The sequence below is a fragment of the Amorphotheca resinae genome (assembly GCF_003019875.1).
Source record: "Amorphotheca resinae ATCC 22711 unplaced genomic scaffold M430scaffold_1, whole genome shotgun sequence".
Lineage (NCBI taxonomy): Eukaryota > Fungi > Ascomycota > Leotiomycetes > Helotiales > Amorphothecaceae > Amorphotheca > Amorphotheca resinae.
In genome coordinates, this window is record NW_020194471.1 from 2451327 (window position 1) to 2474140 (window position 22814).

At 49.7% G+C, this 22814-nt stretch overlaps 11 protein-coding genes across 11 annotated transcripts; 4 read left to right on the forward strand and 7 right to left on the reverse strand.

Moving 5' to 3' along the window:
• Positions 1–927: 927 nt before the first annotated feature.
• M430DRAFT_63107 (hypothetical protein) lies at positions 928–1849 on the reverse strand (the record flags this gene model as incomplete). Its single annotated transcript, XM_024869034.1, has 5 exons — positions 928–1059; positions 1114–1319; positions 1379–1532; positions 1581–1673; positions 1781–1849. 5 exons carry the CDS (start codon positions 1847–1849, stop codon positions 928–930), a joined length of 654 nt encoding a protein of 217 aa, XP_024725434.1.
• A 718-nt stretch (positions 1850–2567) lies between these two features.
• M430DRAFT_46974 (hypothetical protein) lies at positions 2568–3426 on the reverse strand (the record flags this gene model as incomplete). The annotated part of the gene is made up of 4 exons (XM_024867888.1): positions 2568–2693; positions 2747–3096; positions 3149–3221; positions 3268–3426. The coding sequence occupies 4 exons, from the start codon at positions 3424–3426 to the stop codon at positions 2568–2570; spliced, it is 708 nt and encodes a 235-aa protein (XP_024725435.1).
• A 500-nt stretch (positions 3427–3926) lies between these two features.
• M430DRAFT_63109 (hypothetical protein) lies at positions 3927–7434 on the forward strand (the record flags this gene model as incomplete). Its single annotated transcript, XM_024869035.1, has 7 exons — positions 3927–4742; positions 4793–5110; positions 5165–5365; positions 5412–5630; positions 5696–5927; positions 6054–6182; positions 6361–7434. The coding sequence occupies 7 exons, from the start codon at positions 3927–3929 to the stop codon at positions 7233–7235; spliced, it is 2790 nt and encodes a 929-aa protein (XP_024725436.1). The 3' UTR covers positions 7236–7434.
• A 2345-nt stretch (positions 7435–9779) lies between these two features.
• M430DRAFT_15157 (hypothetical protein) lies at positions 9780–10364 on the forward strand (the record flags this gene model as incomplete). Its single annotated transcript, XM_024863194.1, has 3 exons — positions 9780–9837; positions 9900–10216; positions 10308–10364. 3 exons carry the CDS (start codon positions 9780–9782, stop codon positions 10362–10364), a joined length of 432 nt encoding a protein of 143 aa, XP_024725437.1.
• Positions 10365–10777: 413 nt separating this feature from the next.
• M430DRAFT_131909 (hypothetical protein) lies at positions 10778–11927 on the reverse strand. Its single transcript, XM_024862218.1, has 3 exons — positions 11552–11927; positions 11262–11385; positions 10778–11190 (listed from the first exon to the last, which is right to left on the reverse strand). Exons 1-3 carry the CDS (start codon positions 11713–11715, stop codon positions 11134–11136), a joined length of 345 nt encoding a protein of 114 aa, XP_024725438.1. The 5' UTR covers positions 11716–11927; the 3' UTR covers positions 10778–11133.
• Positions 11928–12281: 354 nt separating this feature from the next.
• On the reverse strand, positions 12282–13082 carry M430DRAFT_160525 (hypothetical protein). Its single transcript, XM_024863377.1, has 2 exons — positions 12799–13082; positions 12282–12746 (listed from the first exon to the last, which is right to left on the reverse strand). The coding sequence occupies exons 1-2, from the start codon at positions 13053–13055 to the stop codon at positions 12401–12403; spliced, it is 603 nt and encodes a 200-aa protein (XP_024725439.1). The 5' UTR covers positions 13056–13082; the 3' UTR covers positions 12282–12400.
• Positions 13083–13294: 212 nt separating this feature from the next.
• Positions 13295–14253, reverse strand: M430DRAFT_32474 (hypothetical protein; the record flags this gene model as incomplete). Its single annotated transcript, XM_024866179.1, has 2 exons — positions 13295–14137; positions 14188–14253. The coding sequence occupies 2 exons, from the start codon at positions 14251–14253 to the stop codon at positions 13571–13573; spliced, it is 633 nt and encodes a 210-aa protein (XP_024725440.1). The 3' UTR covers positions 13295–13570.
• Positions 14254–14727: 474 nt separating this feature from the next.
• On the forward strand, positions 14728–18705 carry M430DRAFT_63115 (hypothetical protein; the record flags this gene model as incomplete). The annotated part of the gene is made up of 5 exons (XM_024869036.1): positions 14728–14982; positions 15064–15555; positions 15605–16053; positions 16099–17773; positions 17823–18705. The coding sequence occupies 5 exons, from the start codon at positions 14728–14730 to the stop codon at positions 18327–18329; spliced, it is 3378 nt and encodes a 1125-aa protein (XP_024725441.1). The 3' UTR covers positions 18330–18705.
• Positions 18706–18742: 37 nt separating this feature from the next.
• On the forward strand, positions 18743–19125 carry M430DRAFT_160549 (hypothetical protein). Its single transcript, XM_024863379.1, has one exon. It carries the CDS (start codon positions 18794–18796, stop codon positions 19043–19045), a length of 252 nt encoding a protein of 83 aa, XP_024725442.1. The 5' UTR covers positions 18743–18793; the 3' UTR covers positions 19046–19125.
• An 81-nt stretch (positions 19126–19206) lies between these two features.
• Positions 19207–20844, reverse strand: M430DRAFT_92970 (hypothetical protein; the record flags this gene model as incomplete). The annotated part of the gene is made up of 2 exons (XM_024869752.1): positions 19207–19472; positions 19551–20844. The coding sequence occupies 2 exons, from the start codon at positions 20842–20844 to the stop codon at positions 19207–19209; spliced, it is 1560 nt and encodes a 519-aa protein (XP_024725443.1).
• Positions 20845–21661: 817 nt separating this feature from the next.
• M430DRAFT_160579 (hypothetical protein) lies at positions 21662–22724 on the reverse strand. Its single transcript, XM_024863381.1, has 2 exons — positions 21783–22724; positions 21662–21692 (listed from the first exon to the last, which is right to left on the reverse strand). Exon 1 carries the CDS (start codon positions 22629–22631, stop codon positions 22020–22022), a length of 612 nt encoding a protein of 203 aa, XP_024725444.1. The 5' UTR covers positions 22632–22724; the 3' UTR covers positions 21662–21692; positions 21783–22019.
• Positions 22725–22814: the final 90 nt, after the last annotated feature.

A 22814-nucleotide genomic window follows, 5' to 3' on the forward strand; every position in this document is an offset into this window, starting at 1 on the left:
CTACGCGGTATCGCGCCCTCAAACCAAGACAGTTTAATTATCGTAGCTCTGATTGAATCGGTAAGATGCTTCGGTAATCTTCACAGCAAGACATTCAGAAACGCATATGCTCTCGATTTCGTGGTCTAGTGTCCTTCTGGTGGAAACATTCTCAGGCAAAGTAACAGAGCCGCCCACCGTTCCAAACCTTGTTCGATATTAGTATACTTAGCAGTGAGTCAAGTAGGAGAATGACATTTGCTACTATCTCTTACTTTCGCACCATCTTTTTGACATGACTATTAATGGGCTATGGGTTATCTATTGCTACATTGACCCGTAGCTCTCAACCTGACAACCCCACCTCGACGAGCAATCCCCACGATCGACTTGACAGCCAACCTCGAAGTAAAAGTCCCGAAATAGAGAGCTGATCTTTACGCGGAGAATCTTGGCTGCCGAGGCTATGAGCTGCAGTCCAAGATGGCAAGGTCGAGTTCGGGTGTGAACTGCAAACGCATCAATCGTTGGAGTAGGGACGGACGGTCATGGCACCGGTCGTGGCACCGCTCAAGCTCGATCTGTTGCTCAGCGCAAATGTCACGTTTTCTATCTCAAAGAAATTGGGCGACTTTTAGTTACGAAGTTGGCCAAGCGGAGGTACCGACCAACGGCTTTTATGCGCTAGCTACTTAGGTTGCTCATTGCAACAATATCTCGAAGTTCCCTGCTACCTCAGGCTGATTCTTCGTCGCTCATCATAATCCCATTCCATCCCTCTCAACAAGCTCGCTGCCCTTGTGAGATTTATCTGTGCCCCCAATAAAGAGGGAATCAATGCCAACTCGCCTTCATCTGCAAGACTGACTGACAAAAATGCAAATATCGCCGAAAAAAAGAACTTTCTAAGATGCTAAGAACTGATCATAAGAGCTGGATTAGGCCAATCTACAGGTCTGCATCGTCCTCGTCTGGGAGTGGCATCTGTGCGGCATCCTGCATCTCCTTCTGGTATTGCTCGAGCAGGGCCTGGTCGACAGTGGCGGTGGGGGGAGCGAGAGCAGGGGCGGCAACGAATTCCTATTGAAATAGTCAGCCTTCAGGGCTAGGAAAGAGATTGCTATGAGCACTCACCAGAGTGGGGTTGCCAACAAGCTTCCGTGCCAACCACAAGAAAGGCTTCTCAAAGTTGTAGTTGGACTTAGCGGAGATATCGTAGTACTGGAGGTTCTTCTTTCTGTGGAAAGTGATGGTCTTGGCCTTCACTTTGCGCTCCTTAACATCAACCTTGTTTCCACAGAGGACGATGGGGATGTTCTCGCAGACACGGACCAAGTCACCTGAGCCATAAGGGTTAGTAATCCAGACACGGAAAGAGGGGTCCGGCTCAAGAACTTACGGTGCCAGTTGGGGACGTTCTTGTAGGTGATGCGGGAAGTAACATCGAACATGATGATACCGCATTGGCCGTTGATGTAGTATCCATCACGGAGACCTCCAAACTTCTCTTGTCCTGCAGTGTCCCAGACATCGAATTGAATGTTGCCCAAGTTCTATGTGATGTCAGTAGGGCCAAGGCACACTCTTCGAAGCAGACCTACCGTGCTGAATCCGAGGGGGTGAACCTCAACACCAAGGGTTGCAATGTATTTCTTCTCGAACTCTCCGGTCAAATGGCGCTTGACAAAAGTGGTCTATCAGGTATTAGTGTTTGAGCTTGTATCACATGCGCCACTACTGCTGGAATGGGGACGACACGACTAGCAGTAGTGGCGCACTCAACGAGATGGATGTAACTCGCCTTTCCAGTTCCTCCATCGCCGACGAGGACAAGCTTGAAGGTAGGGACGTTCGAAGCGGCTTCAGCCATGGCTGTTGATTTGTTGGTACGTTGGGAGGTTGTGTAAACACAGCTGAGCAGGTTATCTCAAGGCTGCGATATAAGTCAGCGCAAGTCAAGAGCAGCGATCGCAAAATGCCAGAGGCTCCCAACAAAGTGAGAAGAAAAGAAGAGATGGCTTACCTTATGTTGTGGGGATTCTGCGTCGTACGTGGTGTTGTGCGATTGATTCCAAAGATGTGTGTGATGATGTTTTGATCGGTGCAAGCCAGCCCAGAGGCGGTGGGCTCAAATTTTAGCGACTAATGGTCACGTGATGATTTACTGCTGCCTGAGGTGGGGGTGGGATGGGGTAGAGATGCCAAATCAAAAGCACGAGCAGCCAAGAAAATAACTCGGATTAATGTCTGCGACAAGAATATGCTTGCAGATATAAGTGGTTACAAGTTTATCTGGGAGGCGGAATGTCCGGGCTTGGTGCACACAAAGCTGTCGCGAGGAGTTGGAAATGAATATCTTGTGCGGGGTATACTCCAAGAAATGGCGCCGATATTTCTCTTTTTGACGGCATCGCCTGCTATGAAGATGATCGAGCTGTGAATCAGATAGCACGAACTTAAGCACACCTTTCACTGTAGCTGTAGAAAGAAGCCTCCCCCATTTTCCGAATACACTTTTGTGGAGACCAACGCCTTCCATAGAACACCAGCGCTCAAAAGAGGAAGCAAAGCAGATTTGCCCGAGACGATCATAACGGTAGAATATGACAACCAAGGAGCCCTCGACCTCCCCAATCTCGTTTAGGTTTTAAAGTTAGTTGTAGCTCCTGCCGCCGACCGCCTGAAGGTCGAGAGACCTTTACAAGGACATCGCGCTGCGTTCATTACTTAGTGCCGAACCCATGATTAGGAAGTGAGAAGAGCTTACTCCTTCATTCCCTTGCACGCATTCTCCCACTCTCCTCAGACCATCATGATTTGTATGATTGACGTATCCAAAATTTCTAATTTCATCTCCGGCCTTCAAGCCAGCAGACTCTGCTGGGCTTCCTGCTACTACACTGTTGACCTTCGCAAAAGGAGGTCCTAGAATCTGTGCAGGCTGTGATGGTGGTGAGGTTATACTTGCATTCGTTGGGACAGAAGTGCGTGTTGCTTCCTCCGTTGCACCATTCGCTGCTAGGTTTGCAAAATGTTCGTGTATGTGCTTTTCAATAACAGTCATAAGGGTTTTGTAATCGTTTCGAAGGTAAATAATGCGCGCTCTCGTTGTTCGAACTGCAAGTTCCTTTAGTAGGTTTTTGAGGCGTGTGAGCGTTGTGCGATATACTTTGCGCAACGTCCAAATCTGCCCGTGGAAATCCATCAGGGGTAATGAGGCTTGTATTCATATCGACGCCATGCTAGAGCCATCAGTATGAGCATCTTGTGGGGGTGGGTGACATATACAGAGTCCAAAACACTGCTCAAAGCACGGATCTCCGCTTCTATATTGTCCTTCTTGGCTTGCAATTGCGCAAAGGAGGTGATACCGTTGATTTGGGTTCCATTCGTTGTGCGTGAGGACGTTGGTCCCGAAGGCACTGTAGGGGCATGAAGATTCTCCATTCTTGCTCGCGACGCCATGATTAGTGAGGGATTCGGAGCAAGTTGTTGCCCAACGAAGCTTGCCACCAGGCTGCGAGGCGCGTTGTAGCGATCGTGGTGGAGGGGTAAAAATGGATGACTAAACATAGCTCGTGGATTTAACTCCTATCTGGGTACTCTGAACATAAAGAAAATAGCTGACAACTAAGGTACCTAAGGTAGATACTACCCAAACACAGCATCAGCGTGCTGATTACTCTATTAAATCTCAAATCGAGTTGTTGAGAAGGAGCAAGGCTCGCTCTTTCTTGCCCTGCGATGTTTATAAAATCCAAGAAATCTCAGCCTATGTTGTTTCCTCAGATCTATCCGTTGTCTCTATCTTCCGTCTCCCATGCCATTCTTCTCTTGCCCAGCATATTTTGGTGCTGCAATTAGATCTCTCTGTATTGCCCACTGGTCTTTCTTGGTCTTTTGAAGCAGTCTTGTATTTACATTTCTTGGTCCTTGGATTCTGCATGATGGATCAATCCAATACTCACGTTCAGAGCAAGGCTCCTCTTGACGTTTCTACACCAACATGCCCTCGCCGGGACTCTACACACATCTCCCGAAAGACTAGCTGGGGAACGCCGATTCCACCACCCTCAAACCAAAGGTCTACCAGCGAACTCCAGGGTGACGTCTTTGATGATGTTGACCTCAATGCTAATTGTGGTAGCTCTGCCACCAGTGAAGGCGGCGAGGCATGGAACACATTGGATAACATAGCTGCTTTGGGCCTGTCGTTCAATACAGATGACTCTGAAGCAGAATATACGCCTCAACGGAAAAGATTCTCATTAGATGATCTAGAACCCGTTCGTAATCGACCCTTGCCCTTGGAACCTGAGCGGCCCTTCAACAAATGGATGAGAACGCTTCAGAGGGGAGCTATACAACGGCGAAAAACGGTGAGTTGCGACTTGGACGGTTCGGCACTGGAAAGAGAGTTCTTCGATTTGCCATCCCAGCCAGGCAGGACTCGCCATAAGAAATCTTCGTCCGGATCTTCATTCGGATTTGTAACAGCAGTCAAAAGTGCCAGTATCAGTCTCGCCAGCTTGAGCATCGCCCCACGATCGAGAAAAACCGGGGTTTCATCTCGCCATCATAGGACAGACCGTAGCAGCAAGGCTTCGAACGTCGGGCGGCTTTCAGAAGACAGCTCCTATATGGTGCGTGATATTGCCATTGATCAGGAAGTCATGAACCGTCTACTCCAACGCCGTCGAGTGCTTGAAGAGATTATAACAACCGAAGAGAGCTATGTTGCCGACGTGAAATTCCTCATGAACGTAAGATTGTGAATCCTTCTGATTGGAACACTTCGCTAATCTTTTCTTAGGTTTATGCGACCCTCATGGCGACCATTCCGACCCTGTCTTTGAATCTTAGAGCGTCCATCAATCGGAACCTGAACGAAATTGTTGAGCTACACGAAGAGCTCCTAGGAGACCTCCATCGTGCCGTACCTCATTCTGAATACACACAATTAGAGTGCGCTGGCTCAACGTTGTCGCCATCAGCTCATGGGCACAATAGATGGCACAGCCTAGACGCTGTGCCAGAACATGCTGGAGGGGCTTCCTGGCTTCAGAAAATTCCCGGCATGACTGCCGAACCGAAAGTGGCAGCTTCGGTTGCGGCAGTATTTGAGAAAAAGGTGAACTGCGCCAATACAAGGGGGGGTATCATCTGCTTACATTTTCCTGAATAGATGAATCGTTTCTTCGTGTATGAGGAATATGGTGCCAAATATGAATTGATGCTCAAGGACGTGGCATCCGCATATAGGACCATGCCGCAGTGGGACGCATATCAAAGAGGGCTGGAGGCTTTGGCAACGTCACTATCCTCAATTAACACTCAACATGGCAACTCAAAGAAATCTTTGACTATCGGTGATCTACTTGTCAAAGTGAGTATCCCGTGCCTACTGCTCTCCATTGTTAATCGTCAAATAGCCAATCCAACGGGTGTGCAAATATCCACTTTTGTTCGCAGAGCTTTTAAAGCAAACCCCAGTTTGTGATTGCCCTGATTCTCATATGGCTATTGAAGATGTCCTTATTAGATTGAGGGAGGCCACTACGGAGATCAACCGAGCAACTGATGATCCTCGAATGAAGGCTACCATGGAAAAATCATGGCTGTTACAAGATCGTCTCCTGTTTCCTGACAAGGTGAGTTGTCGAGAGATTCCCAATCTTGTGCGTATACTTCAAGGCTTGGCTAATTCTCTATGCAGTCCGAAGCCCTCTCTAAGAATTTTGTTCGCAGTCTTGGACACATTTATCTTTGTGGCGTGCTTCACGTATCCTGGCAGACCAAGGATGGTGTAAATGGCCAATATTTCATCACCCTTCTATACCGTGACTTCATCTTACTAGCTTCCGCTAGCAAAGTCGACCAAAGATATACAGTTCAAGCTTGCATAGGATTAAATGAGCTTAGGGTCGAGGAGACTGATAATGGACGAGGTATGCATACAGCATCAGAGTCATCCGCAATGTTTATCAGTGAAACACTAAAATCCCACCGATATTTCATTCACTCCGGTTCCAACGTCTCTGGTGGCATCTTCCTGGAAGCTAATGGTATTCTAGGATTGCAATGTCACACAGCTCCATTCTCGTGGAAGCTCGTATTCGAATACGATCATCAACTCTTTGAGATTACTATGACTGCCTGCTCACCCAAAGAAGAGCTTGAATGGCGAAGCCGTCTCACTAATTGTTCTGGCAGGGATGGTCTGCATATAGGGGAACAAGCTGTGTGTGCATCACTATCACTTGATATCAAGCCGATGGGAACGGTATTTGGAAAACCTGGTGAGTGTAATAGCTTATCTATCTCCCGGCCAGCGTTTCTGCGCGCCTTCTGAAGGTCATGGCCATAGCTGACTTTTTGTAGGGACTATAGCGAGAAGAATCTCCATCCACAGAGCAACGACCGTAGGCCCAAAGTCAGGACTCTGCCAGGTTATCATCAAAAATACGAACTCCCGCAAAAGTATGCCCCATTCGGCATCATGTGCCTCTATTAGCAGGTCACAATCTCTTCTCACGACAAACCGCATCCCAGTCCTGGCACCGTCCCGTGCAGAACGAGTTCGACTTGAAACTCTTCTCGCTGATGTCTGGACCCGAGACATTCTTCCGTTCCCGGGAATGACAGGTCGAGCTCGCAGCGAACATCTCGTTCGTGCATCTGCCAGTTCCATGATGCGGAAATTGAGTGTTGCAAGTTTTGCTAGTAACTTCACAAAGCGGTCCAGTAGCATAGCAAGTCTGCACAAGGCTACAGAAGATGATTCGTCAACGGGTATCGACGCACAAAAGACTGCTCCAGCTCGAGGCGAGCATAGTTCAAGTGACGTGACGACACTGCAAGAGGCCGAGGACATGTCAAAGTCACGATTGTCAGTCATTCAAGATGAAAAGGAGAACGTTCAAAATGATTCCGTTGAGAGTCTCCCTTCAATCATGTTTGGGTCGGATGACAGCGGAGCAGCAACCCTGCGGAGATCTGCTACAAGAAAGATCCAAAGCAGTTGGACTCCTGATGGACAGAGGATTACCACCCCACCCTTGAGAACGTCAAGTGCGAACAGTTTTAATCAGAGCAGAACGACCCTATTATCAACGGTGTCCGGTGTTCCAATAGAAGCGAAGGAGAACGTACCGAGAGTGCAACCAATCCGGAAGGCACAGAAACATGGGAAACGGGGTAAAGGGGCAGGCAAAAACAGGGCCGTGGCAGAGGGTATTCTTAGCATTTTTCGTTAATATTATCTTGCTTGTGGGTCGGTTGTTGGATCGACATGTCCTTGAGGTTGACGGGGTAGAATTAGGTCTGGCCCAAATCTGTATATATAAAGCATACTTCTCGGGTTATGGCGATGGTAAGGGAAGTCGGTCTACGTCAATTTCGGATGATCGGGGTTTGGGGGGTAAACGTTTCTAGGTTTTGGGACGTTGGTACACGCTTGTAGGCATTGTTGCAGACCTATTACTGCGTATTGATTATTCTCTTTCGAGCACAATGAGAACCCCGCTACAAGTTAGGGTACCTTTTCGTACTGTATGTGACATGGTTTCCACGTTGAAGACTAAGGAAAGAAGACCCAAACGGAATGACCAGACGGGGATAGTACAGCAAACTCAATTGAAGATGTTACTTAAGATAGAGTTGTGCTTGATTGTTATCGCGCCCGTGCTCATCTGGCATCAGAGAGGAATGACGCGTCTTACGACAGGACTCGTGAATAGAGGAGGCGGTTGAATGCAGTCGGTCGTCAGTCAATCACATAGGAACTCGACGTTACGGGCGCTTCAAGGAAAAACCCAAGCTGCCATGGCGGGTGCCCCGCACTTTTCGAGGTTTGTCGGACCAATGAGAGGAGCGTTGGAAGCGCTGGAAGGTTGATGGGGCATGGGGGTGAGCGACACAAAAAGCGCCCAAACCCGAAATAGATTTGATGTCGAAGCAGATCAGATCATCGAGGCACGTACAGATAGATGCTCTGTATCTAAGATTCTACAAAATACGCAATGCGCATACATACAAGCATATATGTATCGACGCCATCGCCGCACCTTGAGGAATGCAAGATGATTCAATCGCACACCTCGGCTTTTCTCCGCTCTCGAAGGAGACATGCTCCCCTCGAGCAGCATTGCCGAATGAATGCGCGTGTACCGCTTTGTCGACCCGTTTGAAGTTGTCGGGTGAAAAAGCACGGCCGCACCTTGTCGCCGGCCAATTCCTCTAGGTAAGACGGAGTCCAGCCATGATCTGATGAAGATAATGCAACGGCTGTATTATTCTTTTCGTGACAATCTAGGTTTGAGATATGGTTTGGCGATAAAACGAGGGCGCTGGAGCCGCCTGTCTCAACCCCTTCACTCTTCTGCGACGGGTATCAGATATGGCAACCGAGCTCTCTAAACGGCTAATCGTGATTCAGGGCCAAAAGTAGAGGACATCATGCTGTTCCGAGACTCTGGGAATTCAGGCGATGAGCGGAGGGAACTCGTGTGTGTAATTGAGGGGATACCCAGTGCGAGGGGGTCTATTCCTCTGCAAAGTGGAGAAGAATCGAGGACCCTGGACGAAGGACGGGTGAGACAGTCTATTTTTTGCAAGTTCATCAGTATCTTTAGCATCATCACCAGGCGGCCTGTCCGTCTCATGCTGCCCGTCGGTTCATGCTGTGTTGTGTGTGTGAAGTTCTTGTCCCTCTGTAAGCACCGTCCTGTGTGGACTGTTCCTCTACGCGCCCAGCCCAGGATCGATATCAAGTGGCCCGGGCACCATCGCCAATCACCATCCACAACGACCTCCTTTGCTCCTCTTACCGCCAACCCACAGAGCCATTGGAGCCCGCCACTTTGGATCTCACAGCGGTCCCTGTCTGTGATAGGCTCGGGTCGAGACTCAATTGGGATTGTGAGGTTGCTGGGACGCCCATTGTCGCTTTACGCTATTTGCGTCCTCCATCCGCCTCGCTAGCCTTCTCCCGTGTTCTGAGAGCCTTCTGTGATGTCTGCGATGCATGGCCGGCACGCTCGTCACAAACCAAGAGACCAGCCGCCTCCAAGGCCTCCCCCCAGTCATGGGGGTACTGGTATCTCCGTAGACTTAGACTCCCAGGTCCCGCATCTGTGAAGATCATACTTGCTGCAACCTCCCCCCTCCTCAACCTTCAAACTCCAAGACGTCTCAACCTCAAGCTCCTCCAGATTCCAGACACTCCAGCAACACTATCTCCCCCAAATCTACCTCAGCTATAGTTCGGATCAGATGAAGCCGTGCAATCACTGACACAAGCCGCTCTGGTATCCCGTTCGATGGCATAACGGTATCCTCTGCTCTTCTGACACTGCCCTGCCCTTCCTCCACTTCGCGTTGCCTCACCATCGCTCGGATGTTATCTGTAATAGAAGATCAGATAACCATTCCATGGACTGACTACCCCTTCAAAAACATCCAATTTGGACAATCAAACCGGGATCGGATACAAAGTTGAAAGCGGACCCTTCTCTGTTGCCCGGTGATCTACCGTGTAGGTCCTGGTGCCCAGAGATATAGACCATCGAAACCCTCCCTGGAGAAGAAACTTCGTCGACAGCGCTGTGCACTCGTCGTCTTCGATAGCATTCTTTTCAGACCGGCCTCTTTTTCGCCTGGTCCCCCCTCCGCAGGTTCGGATACATTCACTCATTCCACCTTTTAATCATCTTTTGTGACCGAACCCTCAATCTTCCCCATTCGGACCCTGCTTGATCTTCAAAGGCGTTTAGAAAAAGTCAACAGATATCTAAGATATTATGGGGAAGCTCATCAAGAACCACTGGGCTCGACTAATAATCCTCACGGCCGCCGCATGTACGTCTTCATTCATTCCTCTCGACCACAAGTATCCAGACTAACCTAACCCCCTCGACAAGACCAAGTAGCAGCAGCCATTGAAGGATTCTTCTGGCCCAAGATCTTCTGGGACTTCCTAACGAAGAACCTCGACGGAGCAGTGAAGCCAGTGCCCATCCTCCAAATCATCAACCTGCTCTTCGGCATCTGGATGTTCGCCTGGGAATGGCCCCTCCCGCTCTTGGCTGGCACGGCTCTGCATCGAAGCATCGAGGCCCGCCTGGTCGTCCTCCCGCTCACGGCTCTGGCCGCCGCGCTGCTGTACCAGGCTACCAACCCAGCCATCTACTACTTGATTGGCCTGGGCGTCTATTTCTGGGCGTACAGTGAAGGAGAGGTAAGAAGATGCCGCTTGCTTTCCCAGTCCCAGTCCTCAAGAGTCAAAAAATGAACAGAGAGTAGTACTGACTCAACGCGTGAAAATCTAGGTTGTGGTTGCTCAGCCATGGTCTGTGCCTCGTAGACCAAGACTAGCTAAGGTCTAGATATGTACCTACCTACTTATCTCGTTGGGTCGAGAGATGGAGGAGGGATACCAATGGCTACAGATACCTAGATCTTTAGCAGGCTTCAGCGGGTACATACATGTATGCATACACCAATTTGGGTATGGGGTTCGGGATTTGAAAGCATCAGCGACGGCGTCCTTTTGATAATCGGAGAAAGAGAAATTTCTGCATAATCTGGGGGGAGATTGAGGGGATGCATTCGCTGAAGGGTTAATGCCAATCGATGATATCCAAGAGTCTGCTTTCAAGTTCTCGTGTTGTGGTGCTCGTGCTCGTGCCGTGACTTGCTTCCCTGTCATTCTACCTACCCAGATGACGAGCTTTCGATCACGGGGACGAAACGGATGTTTTGATAGGGGACAAATGAGTAAGGTAACCTACTCGCATTTGTGATTGTAAGTGGATTCCTCTTCTTGCCATGGTCGACAGACTTAGGGTCGGTACAATGATATCGATGGGCTGGGAAGTCCCCAGTACAGTCCACTCAGTCTACCTCACAGCCTCCAGTGAAGTGGAATAAGTACCAGCATCAGTGTATATGGGAGTTTGTCTCCGGAGAGGTTATTTTGACCTCTGTTTTTTTATTTTACACGGACCTGGTACTAGTTTCCATACTAGACCTAACGCCCATCGTCACCGCTCATGATATCGCCCTGAATCCCATCGCCAGCCAAACCAAGCACATAATGCAAGTATTCCCTCCGTCATGTTCTTTTGCTCAACCCCTTTTTTTCAACCTACGCATCTAGTGACCAAAGCGGGCGGGCACACTATCGTTCTTGGTACCGACCCTTTCAGGAAACTGTTGGTGGTCAGTACATTGACTGGTACACAAAGATGGTAGAGAAGGGAGGGAAGAAGAATGGCACGTACCTCGGACTCTTGAATGCTACCTTTCTCTAGGACTTGCTTGATGACTTCATCCTCGTCATGGGTGCCGAATTCGTTCTCGAGAGTTGCATGGGAGGCACCGTCAAATGTACCTTGGGCGCCGTGTCTGGCTCACAATCATTAGTAAATCCTCACCAAGATACTCCCAGTCTTGATGATTGCAGGAGCCCAAGCCATCATCTGCCTTGCGCAACCTCGGCGGAAGTGTGCAGGGCAGGCATCAGGCGATGTGGGGTAATGAGACTTCGGGAGGGGAATGCGAGCGAGCTTACCTGTGAGTGACGAAGACCTTGAACGAGCTCACGAAATGCGCCAGAGGGATGCTCTTGTCCTTCTTCCAGTCCTGGTATGCCTTCTGGTCATCGAGGAAGACGACGAAGTCCTCGTCCGCGCCCTTGTAGTGGACCTTGACCTGGTTTGCTTCTCCGCGAGTCATGATGGATATGGCTTTGTAGTAGATGTGGGAAAGTTGGATGGTTTTTCGAGGGTGTTCCTAGGAGGAGGTGGTGGTTCTTGTATTGGGAAGTTTGTGCGATTCAATGGTAGATGGTTGAATTCAGAAGTTCGAAAGGAGGCAGTGGTGTGGTTTTGTAGCTTCCTAAGTATATAAATGGTGACGGGTTCCTGGCGGTCTCCCCCCTTCGACATCTACGTCATTGTTCAAGGGTTCGATCGCGTGGACTCCTCCTACTATGAGTAAGAATCCCATTTACAAATATGCGCGATTCCGCCATTTCTCTGATCTTCCTTGGCTTAGAGTCATTACGGGAGGGGGCACGCTTGCAAATACGTGGGGTTTGTCTCAAGCTTGATGGTGGAAGCTGGAGCTGGAGCTCGCAACATACCGATAGTACGTACACATACGTCATAATTCAGGGTCCACCACGTCCCGGGGAATGTGTCTCCCATTCCGACGATCGAGCTTTAGAACATATATTCTTGTACTGAGTATATAACTACGTTCATGAAAAGCAATCAAAGTTTCGATTGCTTCACTGAAAGACAAAATATATTATTAATTGATTGATTGCAATGCTTCGAAGCCAGCTCTTTCCAGCCATAAGTAGTTTCTTCCAAGATCTTCTACCCCTCCGCCCCGCTCCGCCGCCCCGCCCCTGCAATCATTCAAAAATATACTCTTGCTCCCAGAACTCTATGATATTCCCCGCCACATCTGGAGACGGCTCTGTCAACCACTGTCTAAGCGCATCCTGACCATCCCGTGTCGTAGCAGCTTGAGCTAGTTCCGGAAGGCTGTGGCATATATCACTCAATACATTTCTGGCATGTTCAGGGATGGGCCCATTGACAGAACAGAATGGCAACAGGGCTGTGGTAGGGTTGATCTGCGGAGGACGGCCTGCAGATCGAGTCTGTGAGAGCTGTCGTTGAAATGAAGACAGCGTTTCCCGCAATGTCGAGACTGAGGACAATGGGATGATAGGCATCTCGAAACTAGAGAGCAAGCTGCTTCACATCAGAACTGCAAGCTTTGTCATGACAAACCAGAAGGCCGTACCTGAGTTGGAGAGCCATGAACGCTTTTGTACCATCCTCTGCGGAGTTACTCTCACGGAGAAGGAAAACAAGCCCCACGTGCCGTCCCCCTGTCTGATGATAAAGCCTCTCAATACGAGCCATGTAGTTCGATGGAGGTTGAGTATCTGCTGAAGAAAGCAGGAGGATGCGGAACCACTCCTTTTGATCTTGCCGGCGAAGTTGCGGAAGGGGGATAGCTAGATCATGAGTATCGAGTACTTGTTCTATGACAGTCATTAGCAACGAACCCTCAACGGTATCTGTTAACTATACTAACCTTTCCATCTGGGCTGCTGTTGGGATAGGAGATCAGAAGGCACCGACGCCCATTCGCGGCGCTTGCGTAAAGACGAGCAGAACATTTGGTGCCCGGCAAAGTACACTCTGAGATGGGTAAATGTAGGATTTGTAGGACTAAGGCTTCGGGATATCACACCGAGGGCTTGCCTTCCTTCCTGAATTGAACGTTCAAAGGTGGCCTGTAATATGAGATTATATTTCCATGTAGAGTAGAGTGTACATTGGTAAAGACGAGTTCCATGTCCACCATAACTTCATGAGGCTAAATACATTTGGAGAAGCGAAAAGTGCTTGTGTGCCCCTTGGAGATCAGAATTCGATTTATGAAAGCTCTGTTCCATACAACTGATCTGACAGAGCTTTGAGAACAGTACACTTTGTTCTCTAGGACCGACATAGTTGACTTCCCCCTATCGGAAGGTTCTTGTGGGCTACAGCAGATATAATGCTGATCATGAAGCCCATGCTATTGCCTTCTTCTTGTCACCGCCTTTCTTCATTTCTTCTAGAGCTTGCTCAAGGGCCTCGACCTGAGCCTGTCGTTTCTTCTCCGCCTCTTCCAGCTCGAGTTCTCGCTGTTCCAGCTCGTCGAGTTTCTTGGCCATCACGGCCAGTTTCTCTGCATTAGCATCTGGCTTCCCCTTCGACCTTACGTATTCGTACAAGATCAGACCTCCGGCGACGAACAGAATAAACGAGTCTCCAATAACATCTGCGAACAGGTCCACCGCTTTATTCTCTGGCAGCGGCCTAAATTTGCGCCTCCATACACTTTTCGGTACTTCCTTCTGTGCCGCCTTCTCTTTGGCCATCTTCTCTTTTGCCGCCTCCTCAGCCTTTGTCTGTTCCTCCGTCTTCACCGTAGGAGCTTCGGCCTTTTCTTTCGCTCGTTTCTCGGCTGCTAAATCTCGAAGCAGGGTGACCTGCATCCGCATGTTGAATTGATGCAACGACTGGCCATATCGAGCTGCAATAGTGCGGAATTTTGGGTGGTCGTGGGCCTGAGCTTTAATATAGTTCTGGGGAAGATTATTAGCCCAACTACAACAACTTGATTAGTAGTACTTACTGCGCCATATTTCGAGATGTGCCTCACGAAGAGAGACGCGAACTTGAACAGGGGAAGAGGAACCATTCTGAAAGCCAGTCAGGCTCACATCCGGGGTCGTGGCTAAAGGTTGGTTTAAATATCGATGCCTTGATAATGCACTGGGCGGCTTAGCTCCTATTTGCCGTTTGAGCCATGGTCCCCGTATTACGTGAATCCACCATGGGTCGTTGGCGGCGGGCATACTCGCTCGCATCTTTGCGATAATGCTCCATCGTGAATGTTAGTCAGCCTATGGTTGCCGTGCCAATGGTCCCACGACTAAAACGTTTACTTTGAAGTCTCCTACAACTGGAAGAGACAAGTGATGGCTCGACTAGCTTCGACGACCGAACGCCATCCTGTGTTGTGAATTCAATAATACACACTCGAATTCACTCGAATTCACTCGATGCCCGCCAACACCACCCACAACTCAGAACGATATCGACGAATAACACTCTTATTCGCAAGGGAATAGTAAGCTTCTTCACCATTTCATCCACCCCCACGAACCTTGCAATGGGCGACCTTATCCCCCAGGACCCGGTCAACTGGCTGTCCAAATCCATACGCAGGCAATGGAAGGAGGAGAACCAGGAGATGGGAATCCAGCTGGTTGATCCGAGTTCCCCAAACACGCCCGTTTCTCCATTTTCTTCACGTCCAGACATCTGGTGGCTCGAAATGCTCTACGTTCAAGCCTTGGGAAAGGACTACACATTTCCTGCCTACGTCTTCGAATTGTTCGCTCAGATTCTCTGCCAGACTCTCGGGGTCCCTCGAGACTGCGACAGAAAACTGCTTGCCGATCAAAATCATGATTTACGCTTCTTTACTAACCAACGTGTCCTGCAGATCTATTGCTGTCATAACATCCACGAAAGAAAAGCATACAACGAGCTTGTGGAACAAGATTTCTACTTCCGGCTGTGGCGACAAGACGATAAAATCGACGGTGTGGGCTACGAGAAGTTCACTGAACCAGCTTTCTGTCGATCGCGTCCATATTTGGCTTGGGAGTGCATCTTCCCTGACGGACTCGATATGGAAGCTCTGTCGCCAAGGGATGCAAATGCCCACATAAGAGCGAAGCAGCCTGCAGCAAAACCCAAAGTACCAGCAGCGAAGTTTTCGCAGAAAGAGAAAGACCACCCTCCGCCACCTCCCGCCGAAGTTAGGGAACCACCCAGTGCTGATCGTCGAAATGGAGCAATCTACCAGATGGGCCAATGCCTTGGCAAAGGAGGATTTGCGATATGCTATGAGGGTCGGCTTGCCGGCACGAAGCAGAACTACGCTCTGAAGATTGTCAAGAGCTACATGCCTCAGAAGAAGATGGAGCAAAAGGTTACCTCAACAACTGCGATCCTTGATGCATAAACTAACCTCTTCCCAGTTCCAAACTGAGCTTCAAATCCACTCAAAAATGAGACATGCCAACATCGTCCAATTCCACAGAGCTTTCTCTTACGAAAAATGCACATATATAGTATTAGAGCTCTGCCCGAACGGGTCCTTAATGGACATGGTGAAGAAGAGGAGATACATAACAGAACCAGAAGTAAGATTCTGGACTGTGCAGATGGCAGGTGCCATCAAGTATATGCATGCTAAAGGGATCATCCACCGTGATCTCAAGATGGGCAACATTTTCTTGGACAAGGACATGAACATCAAGATTGGAGATTTTGGCTTAGCTGCCCTGCTCATGTCGGGCAAAGATATGGTTGCAGTCCGTCGAACAACACTTTGCGGTACTCCAAATTATATCGCGCCTGAGATCTTGGAAAAGAATAAAGGGGGCCATGACCATGCAGTTGATATTTGGAGTCTGGGGATTATCATGTAAGATCTCCCGAGGTGTGGTCTCTTCTCTACTGACAATAATAGATTCGCAATGCTCACCGGGAAACCACCTTTCCAATCTACCACTGCGGACGAGATATATCGTAGAGCCCGAGAACGAGAGTACGACTGGCCAAAGTTGAATACATCGGAGAACTTCATCTCAGAGGAAACGAAAGATTTGGTGGCTGCCCTGCTGCAAAGTCCAGAGAAGAGGCCTGATCCTGATACTATTGTACAACATCCTTTCTTCACCTGTGGTTGGATGCCCGATTCCGAAGAAATCACACCAGAACTTCGGGATGAAGCGCCAAGCCCAACAAAGTTCCTTTCAGTTGGTGTTCGGGCAGGAAGATCAAATCTCTACACCCGAAACTTGAAGAAACTATGCATCAAATGCGAAGTTGGTCCCTGGAGTCCCACAGTGAAACATACGAGTACATATAGAGAAGTCGCTGCGGAGGAAAAAGCTGGCCTTACCCCGGCAGTGCCTCTCCCTGAGGACGTGGTCTATCGTCCCTTCAACCAATGGCTGAAAGAACAAGCCAACCAAGTCATGGAACGCGGAAAAGATATGGAGGCTGCATCGGAAGCATTGAATAAAATTTTGGAACCTCTTCCTATGTCAAAGACTAAGGACCAAGCAATTCTACCTTCTAGCAGACCCTCTACTCAAAGCTTTGCTGCCCAGCAACGGGCAAGGCCTCAAGCATCCAACCCCTCCAGTCGAACCACCAAGGCGCGCAAAGCTATTCCAGAGATTCAACCGGAGCAACAGAGCTCTCAAACTACAGCAGAGCCAAGGACACGCCCAACTATAGCCATTTCCAACAAGCGCGTTAAAGGAACTTCTCAAAACGTCGAGTCCAAGGTCGTAGAAGAAGTCGCCGATGTCGAAGACCGACTGGCAGCAGACCTAGCTAACAATCTGAACAAAGCGGCAGCAGAACGAAGAGCCGATCTGAACATGCCGCCCGTACTGGAATATCCTGTATCTCTGTTTAATCCTCGAGAGAGACTGGAATCGATATCTGGAACAAAACCTGACCACATACTAGATGGTCTTCGTAGCCTCCAGACTGAGTTGGATCGAGCCCTCAACAGCAGGTCTATTGCGATAGAATCTTATTCCGCCCCATCTAACCCGACGATTGTTGTGAAATGGGTCGACTATACTAATAAGTTCGGACTTGGATATATTCTTAGTAATGGCAGTGTTGGATGCATCTTCAAGGCAGCTCCTGTGGACCCCTCTGATTCAAGCAAAGGCTACGTCCCACCGGCATGTGTGGTAGTCCGTGATGCTGAACGTCACTTACAAAACCGAGGAAACGAGGCGTATCCGGATCGACACCAACTGGTTCCTATTTCTGGACCTAATATTGAATTCTACGAAAATAGAGGAGAACAAGGAATCTCTCGTGGGAAGGTCAATCCACAGAACTACAAGATTACTGTTGGAAAGAATGGCGAGGTTGGCAAGCTGTCACGAGGCCAAGACGAATGGGATGATAGAAAGCGGGAAAAGATCGTCTTATGGAAGAAGTTCGCAAACTACATGACTGCATATGGGAGAGATCAAGACTATCCCTACGATGATGCTGTTGCTCGGAAGCCCCATGAAAGGGGTTCGGAGATTGTAGCTGCTGGCAACGTAGTGACTTTCTACCAGCGGTTTGGGGACGTGGGCTGCTGGGGCTTCTGTGACGGACACTTTCAGGCAAGTCTTGGCTTCTATTCCAAAATGATTTATTGCTAACCATCTCCAGTTCAATTTCCCAGACCACACAAAGATTGTGATCTCCGCAGATGGCAAGTGGTGCGATTTCTATCATCTGCCTTTAGAAGCCGCACGGGACCTGGCTACAAAAGGAACACTCCCTCCATCCGCTCTCGACGACCGTCAACACCTTTCATACCCTCTGCAGACACTTCTCAACTTTATGGCCAAGCCGTCACGTCTAGGCAAATCCACAACTCGCAAGCGCCCCGAGATCGATCCAATGATCCAGGGCATTCCGCAAGCGAATGACTTCCGCAAGAAGGTCGAATTCATCCGGCTGGTCGTCAAGGAATGGGTCACGAATGGCGGTTTAGGAAACAGCAACATGGAGCCAGAAGGACGGTTACGATGGACGGGACAGAGAGAAATCGTCAACGTCAAGGTGCCATATAAGCACGTCTGGGTGACGGTTGGTGCCAGGAACGGAGATGATAGAAGGGTTGCTTGGTTCGACCCAAGGAAACCCGAGGCTACGATTCCTGATATCCAGTGAAGAACGTGGAACACCTCCACGATTATTGCTTGCTTTGGATCCTCTACTTCACTTGGTCCGATGGATATGCGATATCGAGTTTTTTGGGCGAGAAATTGAGCGTCGTCGTTTCTGGTTTATCAGGAGTTTTGGTTTTCAATTTTTTAATTGGCGTCTATCCGGGGCGTTTGGATGGACTGATGCATGGCGCTACGCGTGTTTGGCGCAAGGGGCGTATCATTCATAGGAGGGTGTTCTTCTTATTCACTCATACAGTTTTCAGACCCGGCAGCGTCCGAGGTCTTGTTTTAGGAGCATAGCATTAGTATTACTCAAGGGGATTGGACGGGGATGGGGGTAGAAATTTTCAGGACAATCCAATAATGAACAATTGAACAAAAAACGTAATCTCAATCTTCTCACACACTGTGGCACTCGAAATGATTCGTTCGTATCTTCAACATTATCTATTATGACTGCGAGACATGCCATCTGTCATCCACCCTTTTGGTAACTACCTAAGTCCCTTCGTTCGTTCGTTCGTTCGTTCCTTTTTTTATCCATGCATGCAGAAAGAGCAGAAAAAGAAAAAAAGAAAAAAAAAAGGAAGAACGCCACTGATGTATAAAAACATCTATGCATGCATATGCAGAAGAGACATCAAAAGCTCCCCCTTCCCCGCCTCCCCGCCTCCCCTCCTCCAAAATGCCCCACATATGTACAATGAGATAGAATAAGATAGGTGGGTGGTCATTTCCCAACATCGATTTTTATGTCATCCCAGGTCTCCTGGGATAGCTAAGGAAGGGAAGGGTGCGCATCGGAGGCTTCCTGCGCTTCTTCTTCTACTTCTTCGATGTTGATGATGATATTGATGATGAATGATGACAGATATTCTTCACATGACGATGCAATCCTTGTCGTTCTGCCCCGTCTTTTCGTTCCCACTGCCGCTCTTCTTGAGTTTGGATCCGTCCTTCGGGACGGCGTCCCCGGGCGCGCCTCCACTGGCTGCAAGGCGGATGGCAGCTAGGCGCTGCTTCGCGCGCTGGTCGCCCGCCTCGGCTGCTTTCACGTACCACACGTTGGCTTCCAAGGGGTCGCGTCGACACCCAATGCCCATCTCCGTGAAGTAACCCACGGCGTACTCGGCTTTCGTGAGCCCTATTTGTTTGTTCATGTCAGTTGAGTTGAGATGATAAAAGGGGGGGAGGTAGGGGAATAAATAGGTCAGAGACTTACCGCACTCGGCTGCTTGGCGCGCCCATTCGTATGCCTCGTTCTCGTCCTTTTCGAGGACGGGCTCTGCGCCAACCATGTACCACGCACACAGAGCCATCATGGCTCCCGCATGGCCCCGTTGGGCTGCTCCCGTGTAGAAATGCACACTGAGCGCTGGGTCTCGCGGACAGCAGAGCTTCCCATGCTCGTATGCGTCTCCCATACGGTAGCTAGCTTCTGCGTGGCCAAGATCTGCTGCCTGTGTGAAGAGCTTTGCCGCATAGGCCTCATCCCGGAATACATCGTCCCCATATCCGGTCTCGTAGAGGAGACCTAGATGGTAGGGCGCTGCGTTGTACTGCATATCTGCCGATTCTGTTCCACGGTTGAGCCATTTCAGCCCTTCTCTATACTTATTCATGCCAAGATCGCCGGATAGGCATGCTCGACCAAGACGAGTCATTGAGCCCGGGTGGTTTTTGGAAGCCGACTGTCTGTAGAATTGCACTGCCTTGGCCGGATCTTTCCTACAGCCCCATCCAAATTCATAACATAGAGCAGCTCGGTATCCAGATTCCGCGTGACCGTGTTTGCTAGCCGCTACGAAAAGGGGGAATGCCGTCCCGTAATCCTCCTTTCCTTTGTTGAAGAGTCCAGACGCATAACCATCTGCAAGGTAATACTGCGCAAATGGATAGCTTCTATCTGCCAGTTTCTGCAAGATCTGTTTTGCTTCACGAAGCAGTTCCTCAGGGGACGATTGGGGACCCTCGATATAGGGACTATCGTGATCACGTCCCCCTTTCGTGCTGGATTTGCGAGAAGCATCCGCTCCCTGCCCGAGCCCCAACTCCTGAGCACATTTTATAAGGAAGATAGCAAACGCGTACTGCGTCTCGGGATCGTTCATCTTCTTGACATTTTCTCGATACATTGCGAGAGTCTTTCCCATGCTCAGCAATGAGGCATTATTTCCAACAGCAGATCTCAATTGGGAATTATCCATCGCAATAGGAGGCGGGGGTGCTTGAGGGTATGAGACATTCTGGAGATCGATATATGAGAGCGGCCTGCTATCATAAGATCGTCTGGAGGAGTGGGCTGAGGGAGCTCTCATGTTTGGCGATGGAGAGTTGTATCCACTTGGAGAGCGACCGCGGGACCCAGTATCAGAATATGTAGACTGCGGCCGCTGGAGTGGCGTCCGCCGTGCCATCTGTAAGGTCGGGGTTAGATGCCGATTTATAGATGGGCCTGCTTCTGCCGGATCATTTGGTCCGTATGGATTGTGAGACCCTCGCGCACTATTATGCATACCGGAGCTACCTTCAGAAGAATGTGACTGATGGTAGTAGTGGAGTTTGGGAGCCGGCTTCTCTGCTTGTTGAATTTCAATCTCATCTGTACGACCAGGAGTCAGGTTCCTAATCCCATGGGAAGAGGAACCGTTGGAGAATGATCTCGAGCTTGAGGTTTCTGGTGACGATATGGTGGCCGCTTGTGGCTGTACCTGTCTTGCTTGGCCTGTTGCATAACTTGGTCGGTATGGAATATCTTGTATTACAGGCCGCTGCTGCTTTGGTTCATAGTCGGAGCCGCTGGAAGCCCTCCCAGCCTGACTATCCCCTCCCTCGATCATAGCACTGGACGCATGAGGCGGCCAGTCTTCAGGCTGCACATTGATCCTAACTGGGGACAATGGCGCTTCTTGTATGCGTCCAGACGCGGGAATAGGTATTGGAGGCATAGGTTTCCGCCTAGCATTGTCCATATATTCTCCCTCTTCATGGAGTCCAGGCTGCGAGTACTCTGAATCGGCTATAGACAGCCTGGCCGGAGCTTCGGGAGAAGACGGTGCTGACATGGCGGCGCCTCGAATGCCAGGTGGACTTGGCTGCTTGCCACAAGAATTCCGTCACCCTATGCTCCCACAAGGCCGCAATCAAATCTTTGTTATCCCTTCAAGGGCCAGTTCGCTTCTGTTGTGACTGACAGCACTAATTTGAGGTTCAATCTGCGGCGATTTTGTTGGAGGACAAGCCGCAGGATTCGTCTGGCGGGGTACTTCTTTATTCCTTTCGAGGAGGGGAGGCGTGAAAAGGCTTTTGAAGCCCGCAAAAAATCGAGCGCACAGCTGCTAGAAGACCAAAACGAGAGCCTGCACTGCAATTTACGAATTAACACTGCTTCAAAAGTCTTAGGCACGGCTCTGAGAGGGTGTAATGTATGTGCCGTGAGGTGATGAAAACTCACCTCTGCAATTCCACAGTCTAAGGTAGGACGCTTCACGACAGCAAGATCAGGGCCAGGACGAATAGAGGCAGGTTGAACACTGCCCGGGATACAGGGGAAGGGTATATTCAGACCAGGAGAGAAATGTTCGGGCCAGCCAAAAGATATTGGGTTGATGTTAAATGTCCATGAGCTCGTGTAGTAGTTTGAAAGAATACTCTGTTAATGCCTGCTTGCTGTACGACTGACTGTTAGTGATCAACACCCCTGGAAGAGACCCCGGAACGGTGACGGTGCGCGGCAGCGGGGGGAACACTTTACCCCTACGCCGTGGATGACGATGCGAATCCGCCCAAATCCGACGACAGGAAAGAGGAAGAAGTCGAACAACTTGCCAGCAACGGAGACGGAGACGGAGATGGAGATGGAGATGGAGATGGCGGGGCGAGGGGCAAGGGGCAAACTGGGGGGCTGCAATTGAAGCGGTCTGTTCTGTGAGGAATCGCGTAGTCCAGTTCTTTTGTCGACGAGAGAGTCAGGCTCAGAGGAATGCGGCGGGTCTGCAAGAATGCAGAAAGAATTGGACGCAAGCACGTCACTTATGTAAGAGCTGGTCGAGCAATTCCTAATCTCTTCTCTCCTTTTTTCCCTCTTTTCCTTTCTTTCCTTTTCTTCTCCTCTCCTCTGATCCTCCAGGGCGCCCAAGGAGCTTTTGGGACCGTGAGCGGCTTTGCTGATGTTGTTCAAGCCCCAACTCCACCAAGACCCAACTACTCGACGTGCTACGACTACGACTACTCCTATCCCCGTGCCAATGCCAATGCCAATAGTGGCCTGACCAGGGCTAAATGAAAGGAAGCTCTCTCCCATGCAGCGTTTCCATGGTTTCTTAGGGGATCTTCTGAATGTTTTGTTTCTGTCCGCTTCTGGTAGTTTCGCTATCGATATCAGGGCATGGCGGCTTCACAGTAAGACAAACGACGTATGAGTGAGATTTACTAGAGAGCGGTAGGCCGGCCTCTGTTGTACTGCGTATACAGAGTAGGGTACAGA